The sequence below is a fragment of the Arthrobotrys flagrans genome (genome assembly GCF_004000055.1).
Source record: "Arthrobotrys flagrans strain CBS H-5679 chromosome Unknown unitig_0, whole genome shotgun sequence".
NCBI lineage: Eukaryota > Fungi > Ascomycota > Orbiliomycetes > Orbiliales > Orbiliaceae > Arthrobotrys > Arthrobotrys flagrans.
This window is the reverse complement of record NW_027137550.1, coordinates 7,724,790-7,749,984: the sequence shown is the minus strand read 5'-3', so window position 1 is coordinate 7,749,984 and position 25,195 is coordinate 7,724,790. Positions and strand designations below refer to the sequence as shown.

Below are 25,195 nucleotides of genomic sequence, written 5' to 3'. Positions count from 1 at the left end.
TCTACCGCGTTCCTGTAGATATAAAATAACATGCCTCGTATACAAGAGTATAAGATACTACCCCGGCAAATCAACCATCTCACTATCCCCCCTCCCCCCCTCCAACCCCCTCACCGTCTCCCTCAACAACATCTTCTCCCTAACCACATCCTCCACCGCCCTAACGCTAACCTCACCATCCCACCCCCTCAACAGCTCCAAAATACACCTCCTATACCCCTCATCGAACACCCCACCCCCCACCACGGCCCTCACGAATCCCCATAACGCTTCGTGACCGGGCGCGGTATTGTGACTGTACTTCAACACGCTGAATAATTGATTATACCTAACCCCCAACCTCCTTTCCCCGGGTTCGCCTTGAGACGAAAGAGCTTCGGAGGTCCACAGCCAGGCGAGAAAGTTCCATCCGCTCACGTCACCCGGGTGTTTCATACACCAACTCACCAAATCCTCATGGTTGAACGGTACACCCTGCGAAGACACAATCCATCTTGCATAGGTCCACGCATAATAATTCTTCGGATGAGCTTCGGCAGCTCTGAGTACCGTCGAAACCTCCTTCCTGCACCATCTTCTAAAACTCTTCGCCAGCGCACTATTATCCGCCGTCCCCGGTCTCGACGGTGGTGCGGTGCCTCCCGGTGGTGGCGGAGGAATAGGGTGTTTTAAAGATGGATAAGTGGAGATCAACCATCTTCTGTGATTCCACAGATGCGGCGATTTCGTATGACGGTGAAGAGGGGAGGTTAATAGCGACGTCAAAAAAAAATATTCACCCTGCGGAGAAATCGGTAACTCCTGTCCTCGGTTCCCAATAGGGAACGGTGTTCCCGGTGGGAATAGAGTTATCAACACCCTTTTTCTGGCATTGATGGCGGTGAGGTGTTCGCTGTCGTGGAGGAGGAGGATGGTGGAGGTGTTCAGGAGGGTCAGGAGGATATTTGTCGATGGGATGGTGGGTGAGGACGAGAGGGCGGAGAGGGTGGAGAAGAAGAGGGGACGGGCGTGGCGGAAGGCTTTCCACAGGCTGGATTTGGGGATGCCGAGGGAGGTGGATTCGACGAAGATGTGGGTCGGGGGGACGGGGTAGAAGGGGAGGAGTTCTATTTGACTATATATGTGTATATATATTAACTACCGTTGGTCCATAGTTTATATTATATTATATTATATTATATTGAAGTTGAAGATTTGAATTTAGAAAGAGAGGACGTACACGGTCTGCTGTCTGAACGACTGGAAGAATCCGGAGATACGGGCGTATACCTCTCGACAGACTTCCTCGTCGCCTTCGCTTCTTGTCGCCATTATATTATATATACTCCCTCGGGTATATATAACCCTGGCCGCGACTAATCCAGAATCTAAAATCTGGACCCTTCCCCACAGAGTAAAAAAGAATGGCACTAAAAGAGCCTAACTAAAGAAGAAAAGAAACAGGTTTGTTGTATTTTTCGAGTTGCGTAAATCTTGCCCTGTTTAAATCAGCTACAGGCCTACAAAACCAACGGCTCGATGTCGAGCTCCCAGCCGGCCAGCTATATACCACTTAAACCCAATCATCCCTCGGAGACCCTCCCCATCGAACCGTGCAAAAAAAGCTTCCATTCGAGTTCCGTCGACGAGCCTTTAACTAGCTAGAGATGGTTTTATTCCAGTCGAGACAAAAGCTCTAGAAAGCCCGATTGCCTGCACATTACATTACATATGCATCTTTTGCTGCAGGAGCAAGGGCATGCGCATCCACCGTAAACCAGGCATGGCTGCGGACATGGGGAAAAGAAAAACAGGAGCTGCTGCGTATATCGCTGCTGCTGTTGTGATGCAAATGCCTCCTTACTTGCTAACTAACTTTGGAAAAGAAACTCCTCAAAAGGAAACATTAAACGCTTAAAAAAATCACTGATATGGTAGGCGTTAGAAGCCTAGAAGCCGGTCAGGTCAAGCTACCCTTGCAGCTAAAGGCTCCACCGGCTACTAGCTAGCTCCAAGCTCACAAGCTCCAAACGTTTATCCCAGCTGAAGTTAAATCTGGATTTTGAACCCGACTACCAAATCACTGGCCACCCTCCAGATTTTTTCGTTCGGGGGCCTAAGCCAGAAAGGAACAAAGTATGCAGACAAGAAAAAAATAAAAAATTAAAATAAATTCGCACCATTTTTTTTCTAGGCGAGTGTGTGGGTGCAGGGAGTAAGCTACACAGCTAGCCATCCGAGTAAACGGCCAAAGCGATCTCGATCAAACACCGCTTTAGGTCAGTAGTTGGTCTTTTGAAAACGTAATTTAAATCGCAAGGGAAAGCTATGACGACGGAACTGGGAAATCGTAAGCATGCGCATCTACCTCGAAGGAATTTCTCATATCTGTCCTGTCATCTTCGAATAGATCTATCTATCTATGGTACAATCCAGCCGATTGGCTATAAGCTATTAAAAACAAAGATCCACCTATGGTACGTATATTCCACCTCGCGTACGTATATTCCACCTCGCACAAAATTGTACAAGAGAAAAAGAAAAGGGAGTTGTCCCTTCCGGAATATGCTCGGTGTGATGGTGGTGGTGGTGGCGGTTATCATCCAGCTTTGCCTTGAAAAGAAAAACGCCGTTATATGTATGCATGCAATGTTCTCCGCTGTCATATCCCCTCCCTTTTCTCACCCAATCCGATGGGTCGGTTGTGATCTGTGGATCCCATTGGATACGGAAACTTTTTTTCTTTTCGATTTTTGTTTCCCCAATAGAATTCCCTTGTTCGTGATCACATGTGGGTTCCGAAGAGTTCCTGCCCACCTGGCCCCCACTCCCGTCTGTACGCATGGTCATATCTCCGCCAACCATTTCTCAAAATACACGCAATTTGCCGCATTAATAGGTCCGTCTTCATGACACAGATCGAACACAGGGCAACGTCCACACGGCGCTTCCGTGACCCCCTGTTTTACCGCTCCTTCCACCCGTCGAATAGCCTTGTACGCCGTTCCACCGATAACCCTTTCCAACTTCCCATCGTATATCAAAACCTCCAATAACGCCTTTATATCCACCTCCGATAACTCCACTTCTGTCAAATTACTGTTTTTAACCCATTGCGTGATATCGGATAACGTAGGATACCCCGTATACCCTGCCTCGAACACCACCACCACGCCGTTCATCCCGGGTTTCTGTTTAGGAAAACTTCTGGAAGTGACGAAACGTTCTATGGCCACCAATAATGCGTTTATAAAGTCGGCATCGAGTTCCGCGTCTGTGAACCACGGGCCGCCGGTGACTTCGATCGTGGGAGTGAGGTCCCATAACATGTATATTTTCCGGGTTGGGAATTTTACGGATTTGATGGATTTTATGTAACGGTGGTTTTCGAGGGTTTTCAGACAGCGGGTTAGAACGGTGGGGTGGAGGTTCGTACGGGCTTTGAGGGTTTTGGACCAGATTCCTTCGCGGGCGGCGGATTCGATGTGTTGGTAGACGAGGGCTTCGTCGGGGGTCAGGTTTCGAGTTCTGTATTCATTCGATATACATTAGTCTATATTCTCTGTTCGATGTGACGTTGTAGATGTTTGCGAAGGGACATACCTATCAACCTCATCTTTACTAACAAACTTATACACGTAGGCATCACCTTGCTTTAACGTCCTGATGTAACCGCGCCCGAGAAGTTCGTTGATGATTGTTACTAATTCAAGTTGATCACGGCTGGGGACGAAGGGGAGGAGTTCGTCCGATGTGTATAGTTTTTGGTGGTTGTGACCGCATGCGTCATAAATTTTGCGCGCGACCGCTTGGAGGTCGGACATCTCTTCTTCCTCTTTGCCTCCTCTCCCGATTATTTTCCAACCGATGATGTTTTGGGGGTATTAAGTATTAGAAAGCGATGGATATTCGGGTTCGGGAAGATTCTCCGGAGGGGTGCCGTCGCATCTGGGGGTATGCAAGTTATTGGTGGTGAGGATTGGAGATGGTGGTTTTGGAGGAAGAAGAAGAGTCGAAACTTTTTAAGCCGCATCTGGACGCTTTGTGCGGCCGGACAGCGGCAGGTCTGATAATTACCTTCCCAACTACAATGTTAATGAGAAATCGGCGTTTTATATACATTTGACTACTAGATATATTGGTCTGTACGAAGTCAAGGTAATTAAGCAGTTGGTTTGTAGTTTGTATAAAAATCTCAGCGTCGTCGACATGGATTAACCAACCGAATGTGGAACGAACCCCACAACCTTAACGCGATATCGCCAGCTTCAATATCAACTTCTCCACTACTCCCCTTCCACCATCATCACCACCACTTCTCTCACTAATCATACACACTCACATACAGCTCCCTCGCAAGCTACGGAGACTCACAGGGACCAAACGAATACAAGCACCATCATCTACATGCTCAAACCCAGCTAGAGTATATCGAATCCACTCGCGAAAGTCTAGCAAAGATGACAACCCACCCCGTCCCGTTGACACCCGAAACCCTCCTCCAAGTCCTGCAAGCCGCCGCCTCAAACGACCAATCGATCCTCCAACTAGCCAGCAAACAACTTCAATCCTGGGAAACAACACCGGGGTACTGGAGTCTACTCCAAGACGCCTATCTCGATCAATCCCTTGAAAGAAATGTACGGTGGATGAGCGTCATCACGCTGAAATATGGCGTCGATAGGTTTTGGAGGAAGGCTGCTACAAAGTAGTTTCCCCCCATATACTTATCTATTGTTTTTATAAGTAAAAAGTTGGAGTTTTGCTAATCATGGTGGGAGATAGTGCTATATCGAAAGATGAGAAGACGAGGATGAGATCGAGGCTATTGGATTCCGTTAATGAACCAGATAATCAACTGGCTCTACAAAATGCTGTCATAGTAGGGAAAGTCGCCAGGAACGAGTATCCTCTCGATTGGTAAGGGCGTGCTCAATTCCCACCAATAATTCTTTTACATTTGAAATTAAAATCTAATCAATCTCGAGAACACCAGGCCGGACGTCTTCTCCCGCCTCCTCGACATAATACGCACCTCGGCCCCCCCACCGGACCAATCCCAACTCCTCCCAAACCAACAACCCTCAGTCCTCCGTCTCCAACGTTCCCTCAGTCTCCTCCTCCACGTCGTAAAAGAACTATGTACAGGTCGAATCCCCAAGATACGAAGTAGCCTACAAACCGCATCACCGGAGTTATTCCGTGTTATAGCAGGCATATACGTTCAATACGTCGAACATTGGAAACATGGTGTTGAGAATAAATCACATCCGGATGAATGGGTCAACGAACGACTAGGTATTAGTCTGTCGTGCTTGAAGGTGCTGAGACGGTTGTTGGTTAGTGGGTTTGAGTTCGCGAATAGGTCGGATGAGATTAAGCAGTTTTGGACAATAACGAATGAGCAGTGGAGTTCGTTTATCAATATGAGTGAGCACATCTCCACACTCTCTTATATCGAAACCGAGCCTGATATATTTTGGTGATATAGCAAACGCGGAGGTCCCAGATCCGAACAAAGTCTTAATATTCAAACACATCGTCGGCCTCGGAAAGGTCTACCTCGATCTCTCCAAAGGCCAACCCGCCGCATTCGCACTAATGCCCGACGTCCTAACTGTCCTCCAAAACTACTGGCAAGTAGCAAATAACTACGGCGATTCCCTCGCAAACGGCAGCAGAGCAGGACTTGGAAAGCAATTCAAAAAGAACGGCGGCGGCGGCGGCGGTGCTGGAAACAAAGGAGATGATAAATCTTCATTCCTTGAAAAAATTGCTTTACAGGGGATGTTACTGTACAGGAATTGCATACAGATGGTGTTTAAACCCGTGCAGACGTTTAAGTGTAAGACATGTTGTTGTTTTTTTGCCGTTTAGGTACGTTTTGATTAGATATCTACATTCGGGGATTAGCTAACTTGACATACTGTATCGTCGGGGTTGAAAGACCGACATAAAGAGGAGAAAGAGGAAAATATAACGGCAACGGCGTTCATGAAGAACCAGGTCTTGACTCTAGAGCTCGCGACCCGGTTTATGGAACTGTTGGTTACAAAGTATTTCATACTCAGACAAGACGATCTAGAGGCTTGGGAGGAAGACCCGGAGACGTGGGCGATTACTTGGGACGATCAGACGGAGTCATGGGAGTATATGATACGCCCCTGCGCCGAGAAGTTATTCGTCGACTTCGCCTTAAACTTTAAAAAGGATCTCGCGCAGCCTATCGTGAATGTTTTCAATAACGTTGCAAGTACGTACTTTGTTCCCCCGCCCCTTTAAGATCCAACTAACCCTCTCCAGCCCTTGAAAACCACGACGTCCTCCTCAAAGACTCCGTCTACAACGCCGTCGGCCTTGTCCCCACAATCCTAGAGCCCCACTTGGACTTCAACATCTTCCTCCAAAACGTTCTCTCGAACGAAGTCCAAATCACCCAACCGGACTACCGTATCCTCCGCCATCGAATCCCAATATTAGTCGGCCAATGGGTCCTCGTTAGCATCGACGTCCAACATCGGTCGACAATATACCGGATCACACAGCATTTACTGAATAAATCAGATCCACTGAATGATCTCTGCGTGAGAATCACGGCGGCAAGATCCTTGAAATGCTCGATTGACGAGTGGCACTTTGATATCAACAGTTTTTTGCCGTTTGTGGATGATATATTCGATCAGTTGATGTTGTTGATTGATGAAGTCGAGGAAACGGCGACGAAGATGTCGTTGGTGGATGTTATCGGGAATATTGCGGAGAGGATGTCACATAATGTAACCCCCCTCCCTCCCTCCCAACTTCCTTATATGAGATCATCCGCTAATAACCTCTAGATCGCCCCCTACGCCCACCGCGTAGTCAGCATCCTCCCTCCACTCTGGGAAGCCACAGGCGAGGAACACCTCTTCAAACAATCCATCCTCTCAATCCTCACCAAGATCGTTAGCGCCATGAAAGACTCCTCCTTAAAATACCAAGAAATGGTAGTAAACCTAATCCGCTTCTCCGTCTCCCCCGAAAACGGTCTAAAAAACTATTTACTCGAAGACGCATTAGAACTCTGGGATGCAGCTGTCACCGCCACGCCCGCCGATAACGCAGGTCCATTATTAGAACTGGTACCTTTACTGATCCCATGCTTGGAACTGGATACTGATTCAACTCGAAGGGTTTTGGAGGTTATAGAGGGGTATATTTTATTAGCCCCCCGTGAGATGTTGAACAACTACGCCTTAACCCTCTTCAACATCTTCGGCACCATACTAGGAAAGGGTTTAAAACACGACGCAGCGGAGGTAATAACCGACGCGATGGAGTTAATAATCCGAACGGCATCAGCAGTTCAAGGTGAAGAAGGCATGAAAGCGTTAGGACAGGCGATGGTTAGTAGCAATGTTGCCAGAAAGATTTTTGAGGGGATATATACGACTTGGGAGGCGCATCAGACGACGGGTCCCAACAAGAAGTATCCGGAGATAGATGTGCAGGTTATTACGGCGTATTTTGGGGTGTTGAGTAGAGTTATACTCGGGAGTTTGGAGGTTTTTGAGGGGTTTGTGGGGTATATTTCTAGTCTTGGGGTTAATGAGAAGAGGGTGGAGGGGTGGTTGATGGAGGAGTGGTTTTCGCATGTGAGTTTTTTTTTTCCCTCCCCTTTATATCCTTTTTTTTGGGAGGGGTGGGGATTGGATACTGATGATGTATAACGAGGGATAGTTCGGAAACATAGGAAACCCACGATCTCGGAAACTCAACGCCCTAGCATTGACAAAACTCCTAGAACTAGATCAAGAATGGATCCTCGTCCAAATGCAGGACCTCATGACCGTATGGACAGATGTAGTCCAAGAACTGGTCGAAGAAAATAGAGAGTATACCTTTCCCCCCCATCTTCCTTACTAAAACTCACTCAATCTAACCCGTGGGAAATAGTACTCTCGTCTACGAAATCACACCGGACTCCACGGAGCCCACATTAGCAGAATCCAAAAGAAGGAAAGAATTAACCGCCACTGATCCGGTACATACAATCCATATTGTGGAGTGGATTAGACATTATCTACTACAAGCGCAGAATAAATATGGGGTCGAAGGGTTTAGGAGTAAATGTATTGATAATGTCGATAAAGACGTTTTGGCGGATTTTATGAAGTTGAATATTTTTTGAGAGGAGGAATTAATGATTGGCTATTGGGTTGGCTGTGTGGGATATGATATGTGTTTGGGATAGAGATAGATATAGGTAGACGGATATTATTATTAATTCATTATCATTTTTGGTTCTGTCCCATCTTCGATCCCGCTGTTGCTCTGAACATTGGTATTTTAGGACTCGTCTTGCCGCTAGACACCTAGTCTTTGGTCAGTATATATTTACATCGGTAGAAAATTCAACCCGGTCCTCCGGAAAAACGCCATTTCGCTATGCATATATATATATCGACCCCCAGAAAGAAACCAAAAAAACCCTCGTAGTACCAACGACCGCGACCTTTATCTCGTCGTCGCGTCGGCCGACTCCCCAGCCTGTATTCGTGACATCTGGGTGCGAAAACACCCCCCAAGCCTATCGTCTCCAAATTGGTGTCTACACACAATCATGCCCGCACCCACTAGGACACTGCTTCATCTTCGAATCAACATACCACCCCCTCAAACAATCATCATGTCCACCATGACAACATCCCTGACACATAGTCCACCTCCCCCTCACGATCTGATGACAAAGCATACACCCATCCGCCATCCTTCTACAACTTTCACAATAAAGACTTCCTTTGTAACTCGCCTTTCGAGCATCTACGTCCCTTTCTCCTGTGGTATCTAAATTAGCGGCATTTACACCGCCACCGCCACCGCCACCACTCATCATGGGGGCGTTACAGTTCCCGCAGCTGAGGTGGATAAAGGTGTTGGTTAGTGCTTGGGAGCGCACGTGTTCTACTGTTGTGGCTTTGATGACTTCTGCTGCAGGGACGTAGAGTTTGAAGCGTTGGAGTTGTTCTGTTCGTGATAACATTAGATTATACTTCACTTCAAAGCAGTCGGCACAACAGACGTCACCAACTCTAAAGGATAAAAAACAACTCACCAACATATCCTTCAATCCAATCCCCCATCCTCCGTTCATCAAACTCCACCAGATCCCCAAACAACAAAGCCAAAGTAGCACACATCTGAACCTCCCCACGATCACTATAATAATCCGTCAAAACGGTCAAAAAATTCTGAAGATTCCACGGCAACTCCTTCATCCTTCCGTAACCGGACCCACTAAGTTTGATCGTGCCGTAATCTTTCACCATATCTTGAATGTCTTTCCCCAACGCTTCAGCGGTCGAAAGTTGGTGTTGGTGTTGGTGTTTCAGATTGTGTGAGGAAGTGTTGCGCACGGCGGGGTTTAGCGGGGCAGAGGGGTTATGGTGTGTTGGTTGGTTATGGTGGCGGTGGTCGTCATCGTCTTCGTCATCGCTAGTTTCTTTATGGAAGGGGTGGGAAGTGCCTGGTCGGGGTCTGTGGCCGAAACTGTTGGTTGAGTCGTCGTAGGAGCTAGACGTTTGCTCGCTAGTCAGACCGATGGAATATTGTCGTCCGCGATAGGCTAGCGTAGCCTTGTCGCGGTCTTTATCAAACGACGAGGATGCAGCTACGTCCGGTGCTTCGGGATCATGTGTGCTGCCGCCGTTAGCGTTTCTGTCGTTATTTCCACGGAATGTGACCTCTGGAGATGCGCTAATCATGTCGGAGCGGAGTGGTGTGATCTTGTCTTCGTTTTCATGGTGGTCTGCGGGTTTCAGATTTAATTCTTTGTTCTCGTCGATTGCCTGGGGACTTTTGGCGACTACTGAGACTCGGCGAGATGCCAGATTGAGAACTTCTCCGCCGTCTGTGGAGGCCGTAGAGGAAGATACCGAGGTACCGAAAGCCTTTGGCGGCAATGAAAGATTTTCATCAATGTTGCCCGGTGGATTCGTCAGAGCCTTCGGAGTGGGTGTGAGAATAGGCTGGAGCTGAGGGGTATCAGCAACAGGCTTCGCTAGCGGTGTAGCTCCGGCGGAACCGTTAGAACTCTTCCTATCGGTATTTGCGACTCCAAGTGCTCGCTTTGCAAAGATCCCGGATTCGAGATGAGACTTCGAGGCTGCCATCTCCGCTTCCTTGTTCAATCGGTCCTCTTCTTCTTGTCGAGCTTCTATTTCCCACCCTTGGATGAGATCCAGCATCTTCCAGGTCTGACCCGTCCGGTACTGTCCGAGCACCCATGCTATCTCCGCGTTCTTTTGACAAGCCTGCGAGAGCGTCATCCCATCGGATAGACTCGTAACCCAGTTATTCGCCATAACTGTGAATGGAACACCGCTAAACATGGGCAAAGCCACCTCAACGACCGCTTGCTGAGGTACATATTTCGCCCCAAGGCTATCGATGCCACTCTGCTGTGTACCAATTTTGGGGTGAACCCTACCCGCAGCAGCGCTCATAGACGACTTTTTCCGGCCCCCTCCACTTGTGATCTCATCATCCATCTCGAACCTGACGTTCCTATCCCTCTTAGCCGGAGGCGGAGGCCGCTGACCCATCACAACGATGAAACTCATATTAGGAGCCCACGCAACCGCCGAGTGATTCAAAGAATTGATCGGATTCACGGCGTAAGACAAGTCATGCTGAACAAACATCTGGTCTTTCGAGCATGACCATAACGTATTTTCATCTTTCCATAGTAATCCAGACGTAGCGTTCGTATGTTCGTCAAAGGCGTATTTCCCCACAAACGGTCGCTTGATATCCCAAACTGTGATTCTGTTATCGTGGGTCATGGCGCATGTCGCAATTTCTCGAGTCGAGACGCCGCGAGGCCTCCAGGTAGCTCTACCGATAGCGGCCATCGTACTGATTGTGTGAACTGCGCGCTTATTTTGGGTATCCCCTTCTCCGAAGTCCCAGACCTTGACAGTCTTGTCGCGACCGCCGCTTGCAACGTATTTGCCGTCAGGATGCCAATCAATCGAGAAGACAGGACCATTATGTGCACTGATCTTCTTAAGATACGAGTGAGCGGCCCCGCTCATCCTCCATTCCCATTTCTATAAAATCATGTTAGCCCTCTGCTGATTTCTCATGCATAATCCTGAAGATTTTGATAGGGGGATAGACCTACCTGAATTGTACCATTATCAAAAGCAGCTGCAAAGTGTACAGCATTCAAAGCATTGAACTGGACATCCCTCACGGCATCACTCTTACCCCATAGTGTCATCGTACTCTTCTTCTGTCTCAAATCCCAAATCTTCATCATCCCATCTTGGCTCCCACTGATCAAAATCTTCCCATTCCCCGGATTAAACGCAATCTTATGCACCGATCTCTGATGCTCATGCATAACCCTATCCAACTTCCCACCGCGATTCAAATCATAAACGCAAATATTACCATTAGTATTAGCCGTGGCAATAACATCTTTAGAAAAGTTACACCCCCACTTAACGTCGCTGTTAGCGACTGTCTTGCCCGGTGCATTTCCCGCTCGAAGGTCTAAACGCTCGGTAATCTCGCCGTGGAAGGTTACTCGCAGAATTTTGAGAACTTCTCGGCCGGCAACGACAACCAGTTCTTGGTCCGGAGAGGCGCTGAGGGATTGAATCGGAACCTGGAGGTCATACCGGGCCGTTCGGGATCCATGGAATGAACTAACGCCAAAGTCGTTCGAAGTGTCAGCCACCGTGACTTAAAATGACAATAACATAATAAAAGTCTAAATAAAATAGAAAATCCAAGGGTTATAATTTCTCATACCTTAAATTTGAAGTCGAATGGGCTAAACTTGGAGGGCCTGCCGAAGTCGAAGGCCGGCTGGTACCTCCTCCGATGAATCTACGAACAGCAGCAGCAGCTCCTCCAGCCCTGGTATTGAAATGCTGGGGTCCGACGAAAGCATCCATCCCTCCGGCCTACACCTCCTCCGAAAACCCCTCCCGGGAAAAGAAAGAAAAAAAATGCCGATAAACGTTGCAATCGAGTTTTAAGGCAAAACTACTTCAGTGGAACCTGGATGTGTTCCAGCGACAATGACGATTCAACATGATGAAATTGCGCGTTTCTCTTGGGGTACCCGGGTTTGGTATTCTTCGTTCCACCAGTCCGGGTTTCTTTCCTGGAAGAAAAGTTTGCGATTCCCCGATTTTAAGAAAATGCCGAAGAGGAGGGTGAGATGTTGGTTGGTCCAACGGTTCAAGCAGGGTTTCTGCAGAGGTTGGGCCCGAACAGGGCCGTCATGAGCATCTAGTCTTGGAACAGTGGGCAACATCGACAACATCGGCAACGCAAAACTGTGGGATTCAAGCCAACCTCAACCAACATGATGATATAACTTTCCCTTCAAATAGTTATTCCCTTCACGGTAAACAGGGTTTTGGTCATACAATAAGTAGCTTTTCATTGTGAACTAGCTTACTAGATACATGCATGAATTTTCTTATCAGTGCCCCCTCAAACGAATGCGTCTCTGTCTAGCTTCCCCAATATAAACCAACTGTTCAAACTAAACAATAACAAACCAACAAACTTATGTAAAAATAGAGGAAACGAAGTATAAAGAAAGCGATAGAATTAAAAATTCAGAGTTCCGCCCATACTCGCTAAATAACCATGCGAATCTACCCACCCAAGGCTGCTGCCAGGAAATCAAATACCCTCACCAGCATGCTGAAGCTCAATATCTACGCAAAGCCAAGATTCAATCATCAATTGCACAGGTTTTCTTGCAGGTTGAGCATTCCCAAAGCGAAATTCCATCGATCGTTTTCTTGTACATTACACCCCCGCAGTTTGTGCACTTTTGCGTCTGACGTCCGGATACTGGCTCTTTGACTGGTTCTCCCTTGGCATCGACGGGGCCTAGGTTGTTCATAACAGATTTGTCAGGGACAAGTATACCGGAGCTGCTACGTGTTTTGAGGATCTCATACCTGAGTTGTTATTGCCAGTGATGATAGACATGATGATCCAAAGGTGATATCTAATTTCGATATCTAACTTCCGACAGACTTCTTGATATGTCTTTGGAGGATAAAATCGGTGGCTTTCTTGGAAGTAATTGTAGCTGAGGTCTAATAGTTAGTATAGCAATGATACGCATAGGTTGGCATCTCGAACTCACATAAAACTCAATCGTGGAGTCAAGTCTATGGATAGCGCTTTAGTTCGATAGGAGTGGATAGTGTATTGTATCGTAGCCGTGTAGACTGGTGATAGAAAAGGAAGCCTCAACAATGACGGCCAGAACAAGCCCTTTATATACTTTTCTTTCTCCATGATCCTCCTATAAACCATTGAAGCGCTCTGCTGTGCCTGAAGCCATCTTACCTAACACTCACGAAACCCCCCCCCAAAACTGGTATCACCGGTGCACCCGCTCCTTTCTGTCCTCCTTTCCAATGTGAAGTCACAAATCCCACAACCCGAGTACCAAACCTGTTGGCTGCCTGGGGGGCTTCACAAAAAAATGTGATATCAACAACGATTGTTCGATCCCATATCCCGTCGACATGGAACAATCCAACAATATTGTAACATAGAACCCTCAAAAACGGTACTGATGCATGGGAACAAGGCGCACAAATCCGTCCACAAAGGGTGCCCACATGCCTGTTTCATGCTTGTCTACTACCTTCCGAGCCCCGTCTCCATTAATTCCTCGATATAACAGAAAAACCGGGTATCCTTCCCGAAAAGAAGTCATTAGTACTAGTGTCTATCGGCCACAATTTCGTCCGAACCATACTCCCTTCGGACCCTCGATTCGAATGAATGACATGAGGTTGTATTATCACTATTCGCATTGAATCCGTAGAACCTCACAGCCCACCAAACTATACTATCGTAGACATATGTTCCCAAATGTATATTCAGCTTGTAATATCCAAACCCCCCCCCGGTCGAATCATACCACCAGAAGTAACGCTTATCAGTACGGCACCAGCTATCATATGTAATTTTTCATATTTTTTAATTCATTTTTTTGCTCTCGAAGATATTCCAAATAGGAGAACTCCAAGAATAAAACGCATAAAATATCAAATCCTCCCATTTTCTCCATCCAACCAGGAATACAATATAGTCTCAAAAACAATGCATTGTTCTCGGAACTTGGTTGGAACTCTAGGCAACGTGCATAACTACGATATTGCATAATAGGTAGTATATTCCGTCCAATATTCGGGTTCACAATTGGGGTTCTAGGTCTCCATTTTTCATCCCACGCACTCCTTTCAACGCAACGACAAAATGACGCAACAGCGTTAACCCTTCCAACCAAATATCTTCGTGCGACTGAGGTTGAGAATATCGGACTTCCCGCTTCATCGCTTCAAAAAAAAATCATATTAGGCCAAATAATTATCATAAGAAACGGCAGATGTAACGACTTCGCTAATATGAGGTAAGGTTCCTAGAACACTGGTAGCCTTCCCTCGCTGGCGCCGACGCTAGCGCACCAACACGAGGTCAAGACTCCACTATTTGCACCTTGACCAGCTGAAGCACCCCAGAATACTTGCATTATAGAATTTATGAAAAACTTCCACTCTGGGGGTGTAACATATACGCCTGCGAAGGAGGTTTTCTGGAATGTGACACACACACTTCGATAAACGCTTGGAGTAATCCACATCTCAAGCCTACTCCCGTGTGCCGCGCGGGAAACTCGAAAAGCCAATCGGGCCGTAGGACTCCAGTGATCGGATTGAGTCCGCCTCATGTCATGCGAAGCTCATCCATCCCTCATGCGCAGCTCCCACGAGCTATCGTGGCTTTTGCAACTGTAGGCGTATGCATCCTGCATCGATGGTCAATGCAGATGCAAAGTATTCCCAAGGTACACAAAGAACGTACCGCGGTACCGTCGATGCACGAGACGGGCTGAGCAAGTTTGCTCGAAGGAAAATAGAGGCATCGCATCTTGATACCTAAATATGATTAATATAACAAAATTGCGAGTCGTGTTAATTGTTCGAACATTCATTTCCCAGGATTTTCCTGAAGTTCTTCCCTGCAGACGAGCGGCACAACAAAGATGTTATATTCCAACGCTTTGGTTCGCGTTTGTTTATACATAATGTTTAATATGGATTAAACGGACGGAAAGACAATGAATCCTCGAGAGCCATTGAAATGTTACAGAGGTGAAGCCCTGGTTAGCTGTGATCCTTGTATATTGAGGCACAGTTCACGGGTAGCTTGACAGCAGAGCTCTATGCATCCTCTCGAAGGCCGAAATACCTTCGCTGTTATATTCTAGCTGCGTGGGCGACGATACCTGCCCATGCTCGAATAATTGAATACCAGATAGCTCGTCAATAGATTATTAATAATATCGTTCCAACCTGCATGAGGATGCTATTAGAAGACAAACGTACCGTTGGTTTAGAGCAAACACTGAAAAGCCTCACGCCGCCACTTGTACGACGAATGATATGAACACACCTTTGTATCATTTTTGAATTTTTCAAAAAGGCTTCGTAACCATAACACCATAAAAATTTCTTATTATAAACCTCTATAGCATTATAACTTTATAAAAATGTCTCAAAAAATCAGATATGCTTAAAAATTTAAACGACACTGGCATATTGTGTAATATGTGATTTTCGAATAGCAATTAACCCAAGACGATTGCAGGCCTTAATTACCAATCCTGCGGTTTAATGTTGGTTTACTTAACCCCAAGGGTGGAAAGGTTTGTTCTGTTTTAATTTACTAGTGATTTTATTTGCTGAAAATTACGTATTGCACGAGATGTTGTTTGATTTTTAAGACATTTTTTTAGAGTTATAATGTTATAGAGGTTTATGATAAGAATTTTTTATAGTGTTATGGTTACGAAGCCTGTTTGAAAAATGATACAAAGGTGTGTTCATATCGTTCGTCGTACTGTTGAATGAGCCGTCTTGCTTGTGTAATTGACAGCCGGGTTCTGTATTCCATTCAGGAGACCCGACGGTCTGGAACCAGGCCACGAGGATTGTTCCAGCCCGTGAAACGGAGGACACCAGTGCTGCAGGCCGTCTATATACTGTTACTATTTCAAGCCTCATAGGCGTCTCCTAATGTTTCCTGGTTTACAACAAGAGCATGGCCGGGAATGTCGTCGCATCACTCGCTAACCGGGTACTCCTATTCGGCAGGAGACGACACATGCTTTGGCCTCAATTCCTACATAGGTACATAGCGGCCGCTTTTGCTGTTAGGTGTAGAAATACCGGCTTCGTGTAACAGCTCTGTCGGAGTTCTATTCGTTTACGAGACGTTTTATTAAAGGAAAGGGTGGATATTAAGAGAGTGGACAGCCAATTGTTGACGTTGAAATATGTCCGACTCGCTGTTTCTTGATGTCGTATGATACAGGGTATTGGAATATGCGAGCTTCAGCCTTGTGGAAGCAACCGTCCGATATCAGGAAATATGATATCGACATCGTTTCCAAATCCTCTGTTCGCCTCCTTTCTTTTGCTATTCGCCGTCCATACCTCTATCTGACGGTATCTTAGACCTACTTTCATACATTCATGCCGCCCTTCTTCTCTTTGACGGGGCAGAGCCTCTACCAGCTCATCATTACTCTCATCGCTCCTTTTCGCCATCCCCACCCACCTCAGCTTCTCAATCCCCTTTACTCTTCCCCTCCTTCTGCCTTTCCGGGACTCGTACTCCTATGTCTCCGACCTCCCTGCGTCCCCCTCCCTCTTCCTTTCCCACCACCGTTAACATTCACCCCTTGCGGCCTCACAAACGCCCAGTCAGCACTGACCGTCTGATCCAACAGCTTGCTTCCGTCAATAGCATCAATGGCACTCTGCGCCTCCTCTTTGGTCGAATACTCCACCAATGCATACCCCTTCACGTAACCCGTTCTTCGGTCCAGATTTAGATGCAAATTCTGGACTTCGCCGTGTTCCGCAAAGAGGTCGTTTAGGTCTTCTTCGCCCGCCTCTTCGTGGACGTTAGTGACCAAGACGATCCATCCTTCGATGGAACGGGAGGGTACGGGAGCTCCTTGGGATTTTGGAGCGTCGGGTGCCGACGACATTTCGACGTCGTTGTCCGCCATTGTGGGAGATTATGATTGGACACGGTAGATAGAACGAAAATTTCTTATGTTTAAGGGAATGTAGAGGTGTGTGTGTATGTGGACGGTGGGAATCCTTTTTACTGCCTGCTGTTTGGCTGCCCTCGCTGCCTTGACTTTGAGATGACTAGACAACGGGTTTGTGTGACAATGATGTGAGATGTAGATGTGGATTGATTCGATTCGAGTGTTCAATGAATCTTGCAGCTAATAGCTATGCTTCGGCAGTGTTGTTCGTTCGTTCGTTCGCCCAGTGGGATTTCGTGACGAGCTGTTCGTGACGTCGTGAGCAAAACGATCCTTGCACTTGCTGTTGAGTCAAGGGATAGTAAGTATCGGACTTATCCCGGTCGTAGGGGGTAGACCAGGCGAACGTTCGGGTCGTATGATAATTCGTTCGATGCCAGATCGATGAGGGAGGGGTGGTTGATGGGACCGCGCGAAATTAAACGTGGAGGTTGAAAAGGTCTAAGATGGATATTGGGAGGGAAAAGCGACTCAAAAGTCACAACACAAAATATAACAGTTGATGGAAACGTGACCCAACAAACTCCAGGCTGTTGTATGGAAGTTCCGGTCGACTAGGCCCTGGGATACTATAGCCTGAGATCCAGCTCGCATGAAAAGTATCTGTTTAGTTTTAAATACATCATTCGATAGTAAAAGTCACTCGATTTCACAATCTTGTAAATATACATTGGAAGTACTGGGTACCTTTTCAAAGTACTGTATGTATACCATAGCTGTCAATGCAAGCCGCCTCAGCCACAGACCTCGTTTTATAATTATAAGCCCAGACGCTATAGTTTTGGCAAAAAAGTAATAAATACATGTACATCCCAAAGGGTAGCCGACCCCCTGGCAGTCCCGACGTTCCCTTCGGAGCCCTCTCTACATAAAAGGAAATTTAAAAGAGGGGAGCATAGCAGTACCTGCTGCACCTGCGTGGCGTGCATTGGAAAAGCAATATCAAGGCAAGTCCGATCTAAAGGGTCCCACCTTTATTACTAGTATATTACCTCGGAATACTTGACCTGAAGTAGACGAAGTCCTGGTCAAGCGCTATTAGATGTGGGTTTGTCATTGCATTGGTGTCGTAGCTTATTTTAACATCAGACCGTTTTTTATATGCCCCCTCCTTCGAGTTGAGAAGAAGTAGGCCTATGAGCGCTCGATCTCGATAGTAGCTTAAAGACGCAGTTTCAGATAATTTCATATTAGTACTGAGACTGTTGGGATAAACACTCGGGGAATCAAATTCATGCAAAAAGACGGCATTGATCTCAGGTTAACATTCAGCTATGCAAATGCGTTCTATATGCGTGACTAAGACAGAGTAGATTCAGAAGCGTAAAGACGGATGGAGGAAGAAGCAAAAACGATGGACTCCCCTATTATACTTGCTGTAAACATGTCGAAACTATTGGACGTAGTTAAAAGGCTGGGTAGGATTCATCAAAGAAAAGGAAAGGGGAGAAGGATAAAAAGAATAAGGGTATACTAATAACAGGGAAAACTTAACAGAAAACTGAATACTCAACCTTAACCCCATCACTGTATCTTATGCTGCAAGTTGTCCTTGCGGTGAACCTCCTTCTCGCCCTCACTGAGTTCCGTAAACATCCGCATCACATAGGAAATTAGGAGATAATAAGAAAATCCATCCATAGAAGGGAGAGTAGGAAAGCTTTAAGTTACAAAGAATTAGACGGCCGCGGAAAATAATGCTGTGTACAAGTTGGAAAATCCGCCAAAAGTTCGCGGACACCCCTTCCGCAAGAAAAGGTCCCTGTAGATGGATGTTGCTCATGGAGATAAAAAAAAAAAGATGTAATAAGTAAATGAAGAAGAAACCAAATGTCCTATTCCTAGCCCGATATTCCACTGCCCATTTTGCCCATTGTTACTCAGACATGAATGTAATGATAAGAAAAAAGTACGTCGAAAAGAAACCCATAAAAAACGTACCCTTACAAGAAGCACGCAAAAAAGACAGTCGTAGAATCGATAAACAGATAACCTGACCTTATTGATGTTAAAAGAAACGAGGTAGAATACCAAGATGCCATGCGCCCAATTAGAACCGAAACGTAGAAGAATAACCAGGACGAGTAGATCGACAAAAATTTTTGCTGTAAAATAAAGCGAAGGTGATAGGTGATGAAACGCTAATGGGGAACACTGGTTTCGACACGGTATGAAAGCAAATTTGGAAGTGGCTTAACTAGCCACAGTGGCGATATGTCGTATTGTTCAAGATGTTTTTGTGGGTTGATGTACGCAATGAGTTTCGTTCTGATATGCTCCTCATCAATAGATGTTTTCGAAGGAGTTGATGTGTGTGTTTCGTGAGGACATGTCGTTTCGTAACCGTGATGATAACTTTTTTTGTCCACAACCAGTCGTAAATTCCGTATGATTTTCCTCTTCGTTCGTAAAAATATTCCGTATACTAAATGTCGGTACACGTGTTGTTCTGCGCAGAGAGAGTTTTATATCTATCTCCCGCCCAGCTTCTCTTTCCAATGAGCCTCACAAGCCTATCACGAGGTTATCAAATTAGCCGTCGAACTAACCCATTTTGACGTGATAGTGATATCGCCACATTTGCCCCGCAATTTCTAGTTCTACATACCTTGGCAGGTTTACCTAATTTCTGTCCAATAAACTTCCATTTGTTCGCGTCGTATTCTTTGATCGCCGCTAATAATTGAGCGCTCTATAGGGACATATTAGCCGATGCTCTCAAGATTGTAGACGAATCCAGAAATTTAGATATCAGATCATCTCACCTCTTCTTCCTTAAATTCTGCCCAGTGCATGTCCTATAAAGCGATGGTTCGTCAGCATCGTTGCGAGAGAGAAGATAGTTTAAACCCCCCCCGGTATTCCCCTACCTTATACCAGTGTTTTTTCACACTTCCTTCTGTTCTCGATGGGAAAGATTTCGCAATTTCACTCCACGTGGCACCCGCGTCTCTCATCTGCTTCAACAATTGTTCCTCTTGTTGCGTCCACGCGGTATTCGTTCTCGACCGCTTCGGAGGCGAACCCGAAGGCCCAGGATCGGCTGAACCCCCAGCTGCAGCTGCCCCAGATTTCGACCCACCGGTAGACCTCTGTCTCTTCTTCGGATTCGGTTGCGTAGGTGTCTTGGGAGCTGGTGCCTGTGGGGCCTGGGGCGCCGGCGGTGCAGCATTCTGTGCCTGTGGTGTCGTCTGGGTTGGCGGATGTTGTTGCAGGGTATGAGTAGTTTGGTGCGAGGCATGAGGCATGGGTTGTAACGGTTGATGCTGGTGATGCTGCGGCGGGCCGATGCTTAATGGGGTATGTTCGGATACGTGCCTGAGACCTGACCCATATGGCATTTGCGACGGGTCTATTGTGCCATGATGTAGATCTGAGTCGGTAGCTGAATAACCATCTCCCCCGCCATAGTGTTTCTGGTCTGCGAAGTCTGTAGAAAAGAAGGATGTCGATTCTTCTGGAGGGGCTTTGATGGGCCGTGGTTGTTTTGGCATAGTATCCGCCGCCTGATATGGCCAAGTCTGTCTATTCCAGTCAGAACTCATTTTGACGGTTGTTTCTCTTCTATACGATAATTCCACCCCTTTCGTGATGGTAGTTTTTCTCCAGAGGCTAAAAGAAAGGAAGCCGTTGTTTTAGAAATTTCGAAGCCGATAATAGAGGCCGGAAATATCCAAGAAAAATGACGAAACGGTCAGGAAAAAAACAACCAAAAGAAATTATTAACGAGGAAGAAAAAAATAAATTAGAAAAAAAAAAAAAAAAAAAAAGATACAGCGAATCGAATGAGAAGGAAGAAAAAAAACAGACGATGTCCTAGACCGCACTGCCTGAAGCTGAATTCTCGAGTCGTGAAGCTAGTCGAGGCCGGTGAAGTCAATATGATGGAATGACAGCGATCCAGCGACACCCCATGTTCCGCAGGCAAAGTCGCTGCGGGCAGATGGATCAAAAGCCACAGCGGGGGAAATAGGTAGCTAGAACAGATGGCTCGGAGGCTGAACACTTCTCCGCGATACCGTTGGCTTGTACAGACGGTGATGATTTCGAAGCCCAGACAGTCTGCAGCTGACGGGAACGATGTTGGTCGGACAGGTCAGGTTGTTGTCGCCCAACGCTTCTTTCAGAGGAAGTTCGATCGGCTCGGATATTTTCCCTCCTGGTAAAAGCTGTTTATTCCTTTTTTATTTTTTATTTTTTATTTATTGCCTTCGATGAAGCAAGATATGAGATTCTCGCAAAGAACCTTTTGTTCTTTGAGGTTTCTTTTGGTTTTGAAAATTTTTGAAAATTTTTCCTTCTGGCTCTCTTGATGCAACGGGGTAGAAGGAAACAGACGCGCCACTAGTTGATACCTGCGGCAGGCGGGAAAAACCGTTCGTGGTTGTGGATGATAGTGGTGGTGGTGTTGCTTAGTCTCTGAGTCGTGTGGGTGGATTCACTGGACTGACCGAGCTTCAGCGGCGAGTAAACACACCAAAAGGAGGATGAACAGGAACAGCTCTCGAGGGAGGAGAATGAGGAGGGGGAACGGTGGGGACAGGGGAGGGGGCGAGCCTTGAGGGGTTCGGCCGTGATATCCAACAGAATCAATGGCAAAGTACCTAAGTACCACTAGCCTGGGCTGCAGAGCAAAAGATACACTCGCACACGCCGGGGCCTGTGGACGGGTGGTCCGGATGACAGAAAGAGGGCTGAGAAAAACGAATTCGAACAGATTTGATCAAGAAGAAAATGCAGCCTCGCACAAGGGACAAGACCAAAGGGGCTACTTTAGGCAGAGTCGAGTAGCTATGGAGTGTCGAATATTGAATCGACTCGAGTCTTTCGATTTCCGCGCCTCGAGGATGGGAACGTCTATAAGAAAAATAGAAAAATAAAAATAAAAATAGAAGACGGCAGTCAAAACAACAAACAAACAAAGAGGCTTGAATTGATAGAACTAGAGTTATAGCAATTCTTTGCGTGCGTGTGTGTATATGTATGTAGGTTGTATACGTAAACGAGACGCACAAAGGCGCGGGAAAAGTGACAAATGATATGTTTATGGGGACAGCAAAGATTCGGATACGGCACTAACAAAAAAGTGGCGGTTCGATGGAAGATCTGACGATATGTATGGCTTGTGTCCCCGATATGGAACGGAGATATCAAGCTGGTTTTCTGCGACTGCGAATTGAATCCGCAAATTAACGAGGATGATGACAGTCCGAGTAAAGTGGGAATTGCTTGTGTCAAGCAGCAGCTGTCCCCGCCAGGCACCAAGCTCTGATTCGGCCTGCTGGATCGGTGGTACAGTTTTAGGTATTAAGTAAGTCAAGTCAATGAAAAGAGAAGGGTTTTTTTTTAATAAAAAAAAAAAAAAAAAAAAAGCCCGCCGTTGTCAGTCAGTATTGCCTGCGGTACAGTGGACCCGAGATCTGATGTGTATGTAATGTATGTATGTATGTATATGATCCCAATAATGACGAAGGGACGACCAAATACAACCGCGGGCCTATAAGAACGCACCACCGTTTTGAGACGATATTGGAAGGGGAAAGAAATTGTCAAAAATCGGTTGGCTGGATTGGATAAGATAGCGAGAAGAAGGGAAGGGAGAAGTTTTCAAGTAACTGGGCAGCGCAGCGAGCGCTGGAAAGGAACCCAGGCGTTAAGTACCTCTTTCTCGATGCTGGGTCTTCAGTGCTAGCTTGGGAATAGCGTCGGCCACAGCCTCTCTTGCCGAACAAGCTGGGCAGCGGACGGTAAACAACACCAACAGAATTCAAACCTTGGAGGCTTGATGTTTGAACGGCTGGGGTGTGATCTGGTAGTGCCGGATTCAAAGTGGCTGCAACTGATTAATCGAATCGATAACCAGCAGTCACTCGAGTATTTTCTCCCGTTGTTCTTTCCCCAGCTATCGCTTGGATAATTTTCGAATTCTCTTCCTATTTTTTCGTGCAAAGGAAAAGTAAAAAAGCTTTTGCAATTCCCTGTTTCCTTGCAAACAAGTGCAAGCCACAAACGGGAAGTCCTCGCTCGATGGCAAAACAAATCTGGGCCGCAGGGTTAGGTGGAGGTTGCGACAGGAGTGGATTCAAAACAAGGAAGAAATAAGAAAAGACGAACGAGCAGAAAACAAGCAAAAAAACGTTCAAAGTGGCGGAACGTGCGGCTTATAGTGCCGAGCAGCAGCTTAACGACTCCGTTTGGATGTTTTCTGGAGATGGAGAAATACTAATACGTAAAATCAAGAAAAAAAACTTTGATCAATGACGATAACTTGTGCAAACCAACTAGTTGTCGTTTGTTTATCGATAAACCCCCCAGCCAAGCCATGGGAATGTGGTTGCAGGGAACGCAGTCTAGCTAAGGTTTTTTTTCGAACAAAAGCTTGAAGATAAGCTCCAACCGCAAAACAGATGATAATTATGGCCGAAACAATCTAGGAAGAATCAGGTATAGCAATAGAAAACAAAATAAACCGACTTACACTAACTAGAAAAGCCTCGTGATATTGGTGATAGACGGGTGGCGGGTGTTGCGTCTTTGCAGCTGCAGCCAGAGAACCTTAGTTTGCTGGGTGGAGTCGACTCTTCCGACCCGGGCAGCTATCAGGCAGGCAGGCTGGCTTTTGGATAAAGGAATTTTTATCGATCTTTGCAATAGGCAGTATGCTGGATGACCTACTTTTAATTTCGGTTCCGAGCAAACTAGCACGATAAGGTTTAGATCAAGCGAGAAGGAGGCTGGTCCGGTAATGAAATGGCCTGTTTCCTTGGAGCAGACGAGGGGGATGAGGGGGGTACGTCTACGTCGACACAGTTGGATCGAGGGTAGAGGAACTTTGGAGGACTTGTTTGTGGGTGGCTGACGAGATGGACAGTTGTTGTAGAACCCCGTTTCGAATTCTGGAACTTCGAGAATCCGGCCTGGCAAATAGCAACCTTCGCTAGCCGAGTACTGGGGAAATTAATACTTTGACAGCTTCTGCGCCGTGAAGATGGTATCGTAGAGGATCGTCGTCGATAACCGTTTAAAATTCCTATCTTGAGAGACAGCGGGGCTAAGAAGCGAAGAGGCAAGTGGAGCAGCAGTAACTAATAGCGGACAATCGATCGTCACCGCCAGAATATGTAGCAGCAGGCCAAAAGCAACCATGTAGAGTCAACTTAACATTTCCAGGGTCTAGGTACTCTAAGTTCTGTGGAGCCGGAGGAGTTCAAGTTGGTCTGGTTTCTAAATTGCTAATTAAGGCACGTGAAAGGACATCCGCGGTGACGTCTTTTATTGTGTCCCGATGTCCCTTGGAACTGGTTCCAACTTAAGACTGAATTAATTGAAGAGTATGTACCTTGTTCCTTAATATCTGAACATACTCACCTCCGCAGCACAAGCTTTAAGACCTCCCGCCCAATACTTCTCTCGACGTTGCATTTTGGGACGATGATACAAGAAAAAAGCGGGGCTGAGGTTTGTCATCATGCCTGCAAAGAGCTTGATCCCAGCCAGATTTTTATTCTTCGATCTCGACCATGGTGGCGTCTTTTCCCAGCATGCTAGTTGTCAGCCAACCACACCTTTTCTGAGTTCCCATCCATTCCTTTCACGGATGGTGGGGCCATCAAAAGAACAGATCCATGTGCAGACATACATACCAGCTTCCATCCACGTTGAGCTCGTGATTGGCTGCACCTTACCCCCTAGTTACATTCCTCACAATTCATCTCCAGGTCCTTCGTCCTTGTAAGTTTTTGGCCTTCCTTCTGTTTTGCGTGCTCTCTGTCAGAGATTACAAAGATTCCGTCTATTGATGCTAATATTAACCTTTCGTGATCCCAATCCGAGTTAGAGATGCTTTCCGCCAAGCTCAAGTCTCGGCTTGAATTTCTATTTTGCAAGTTTTTGTCGCCAGATGTTACTGTTCAAAATTAACACACACTATTTGTGTTGGCTGCACAGGTATGTAAGTGTATGGTATGCTGAAAACATCATGTGCACGTTGGGCCGCCGAAGTTAATGCAGTGGCTGGGACCTTTCCTCAATTGATGCTGTTTTCTCACCGCTAACGTTTCG

The 25,195-nt window shown here is 46.5% G+C and overlaps 7 protein-coding genes across 7 annotated transcripts; 1 reads left to right on the top strand and 6 right to left on the bottom strand.

Moving 5' to 3' along the window:
• Positions 1 to 57: 57 nt before the first annotated feature.
• Positions 58 to 1,311, bottom strand: DFL_005277 (uncharacterized protein; the record flags this gene model as incomplete). The annotated part of the gene is made up of 2 exons (XM_067634510.1): positions 58 to 1,114; positions 1,220 to 1,311. The coding sequence occupies 2 exons, from the start codon at positions 1,309 to 1,311 to the stop codon at positions 58 to 60; spliced, it is 1,149 nt and encodes a 382-aa protein (XP_067492572.1).
• A 1,514-nt stretch (positions 1,312 to 2,825) lies between these two features.
• Positions 2,826 to 3,803, bottom strand: DFL_005276 (uncharacterized protein; the record flags this gene model as incomplete). The annotated part of the gene is made up of 2 exons (XM_067634509.1): positions 2,826 to 3,507; positions 3,583 to 3,803. The coding sequence occupies 2 exons, from the start codon at positions 3,801 to 3,803 to the stop codon at positions 2,826 to 2,828; spliced, it is 903 nt and encodes a 300-aa protein (XP_067492571.1).
• Positions 3,804 to 4,439: 636 nt separating this feature from the next.
• Positions 4,440 to 8,149, top strand: DFL_005275 (uncharacterized protein; the record flags this gene model as incomplete). The annotated part of the gene is made up of 9 exons (XM_067634508.1): positions 4,440 to 4,687; positions 4,765 to 4,899; positions 4,976 to 5,409; positions 5,471 to 5,824; positions 5,927 to 6,232; positions 6,283 to 6,755; positions 6,816 to 7,613; positions 7,699 to 7,853; positions 7,915 to 8,149. The coding sequence occupies 9 exons, from the start codon at positions 4,440 to 4,442 to the stop codon at positions 8,147 to 8,149; spliced, it is 3,138 nt and encodes a 1,045-aa protein (XP_067492570.1).
• Positions 8,150 to 8,569: 420 nt separating this feature from the next.
• Positions 8,570 to 11,924, bottom strand: DFL_005274 (uncharacterized protein; the record flags this gene model as incomplete). The annotated part of the gene is made up of 4 exons (XM_067634507.1): positions 8,570 to 8,985; positions 9,074 to 11,069; positions 11,144 to 11,672; positions 11,779 to 11,924. The coding sequence occupies 4 exons, from the start codon at positions 11,922 to 11,924 to the stop codon at positions 8,570 to 8,572; spliced, it is 3,087 nt and encodes a 1,028-aa protein (XP_067492569.1).
• A 794-nt stretch (positions 11,925 to 12,718) lies between these two features.
• Positions 12,719 to 13,296, bottom strand: DFL_005273 (uncharacterized protein; the record flags this gene model as incomplete). The annotated part of the gene is made up of 3 exons (XM_067634506.1): positions 12,719 to 12,879; positions 12,951 to 13,084; positions 13,142 to 13,296. The coding sequence occupies 3 exons, from the start codon at positions 13,294 to 13,296 to the stop codon at positions 12,719 to 12,721; spliced, it is 450 nt and encodes a 149-aa protein (XP_067492568.1).
• Positions 13,297 to 16,651: 3,355 nt separating this feature from the next.
• DFL_005272 (uncharacterized protein) lies at positions 16,652 to 17,089 on the bottom strand (the record flags this gene model as incomplete). The annotated part of the gene is made up of 1 exon (XM_067634505.1): positions 16,652 to 17,089. The coding sequence occupies one exon, from the start codon at positions 17,087 to 17,089 to the stop codon at positions 16,652 to 16,654; it is 438 nt and encodes a 145-aa protein (XP_067492567.1).
• A 2,516-nt stretch (positions 17,090 to 19,605) lies between these two features.
• Positions 19,606 to 20,679, bottom strand: DFL_005271 (uncharacterized protein; the record flags this gene model as incomplete). The annotated part of the gene is made up of 4 exons (XM_067634504.1): positions 19,606 to 19,647; positions 19,743 to 19,826; positions 19,900 to 19,932; positions 20,005 to 20,679. The coding sequence occupies 4 exons, from the start codon at positions 20,677 to 20,679 to the stop codon at positions 19,606 to 19,608; spliced, it is 834 nt and encodes a 277-aa protein (XP_067492566.1).
• Positions 20,680 to 25,195: the final 4,516 nt, after the last annotated feature.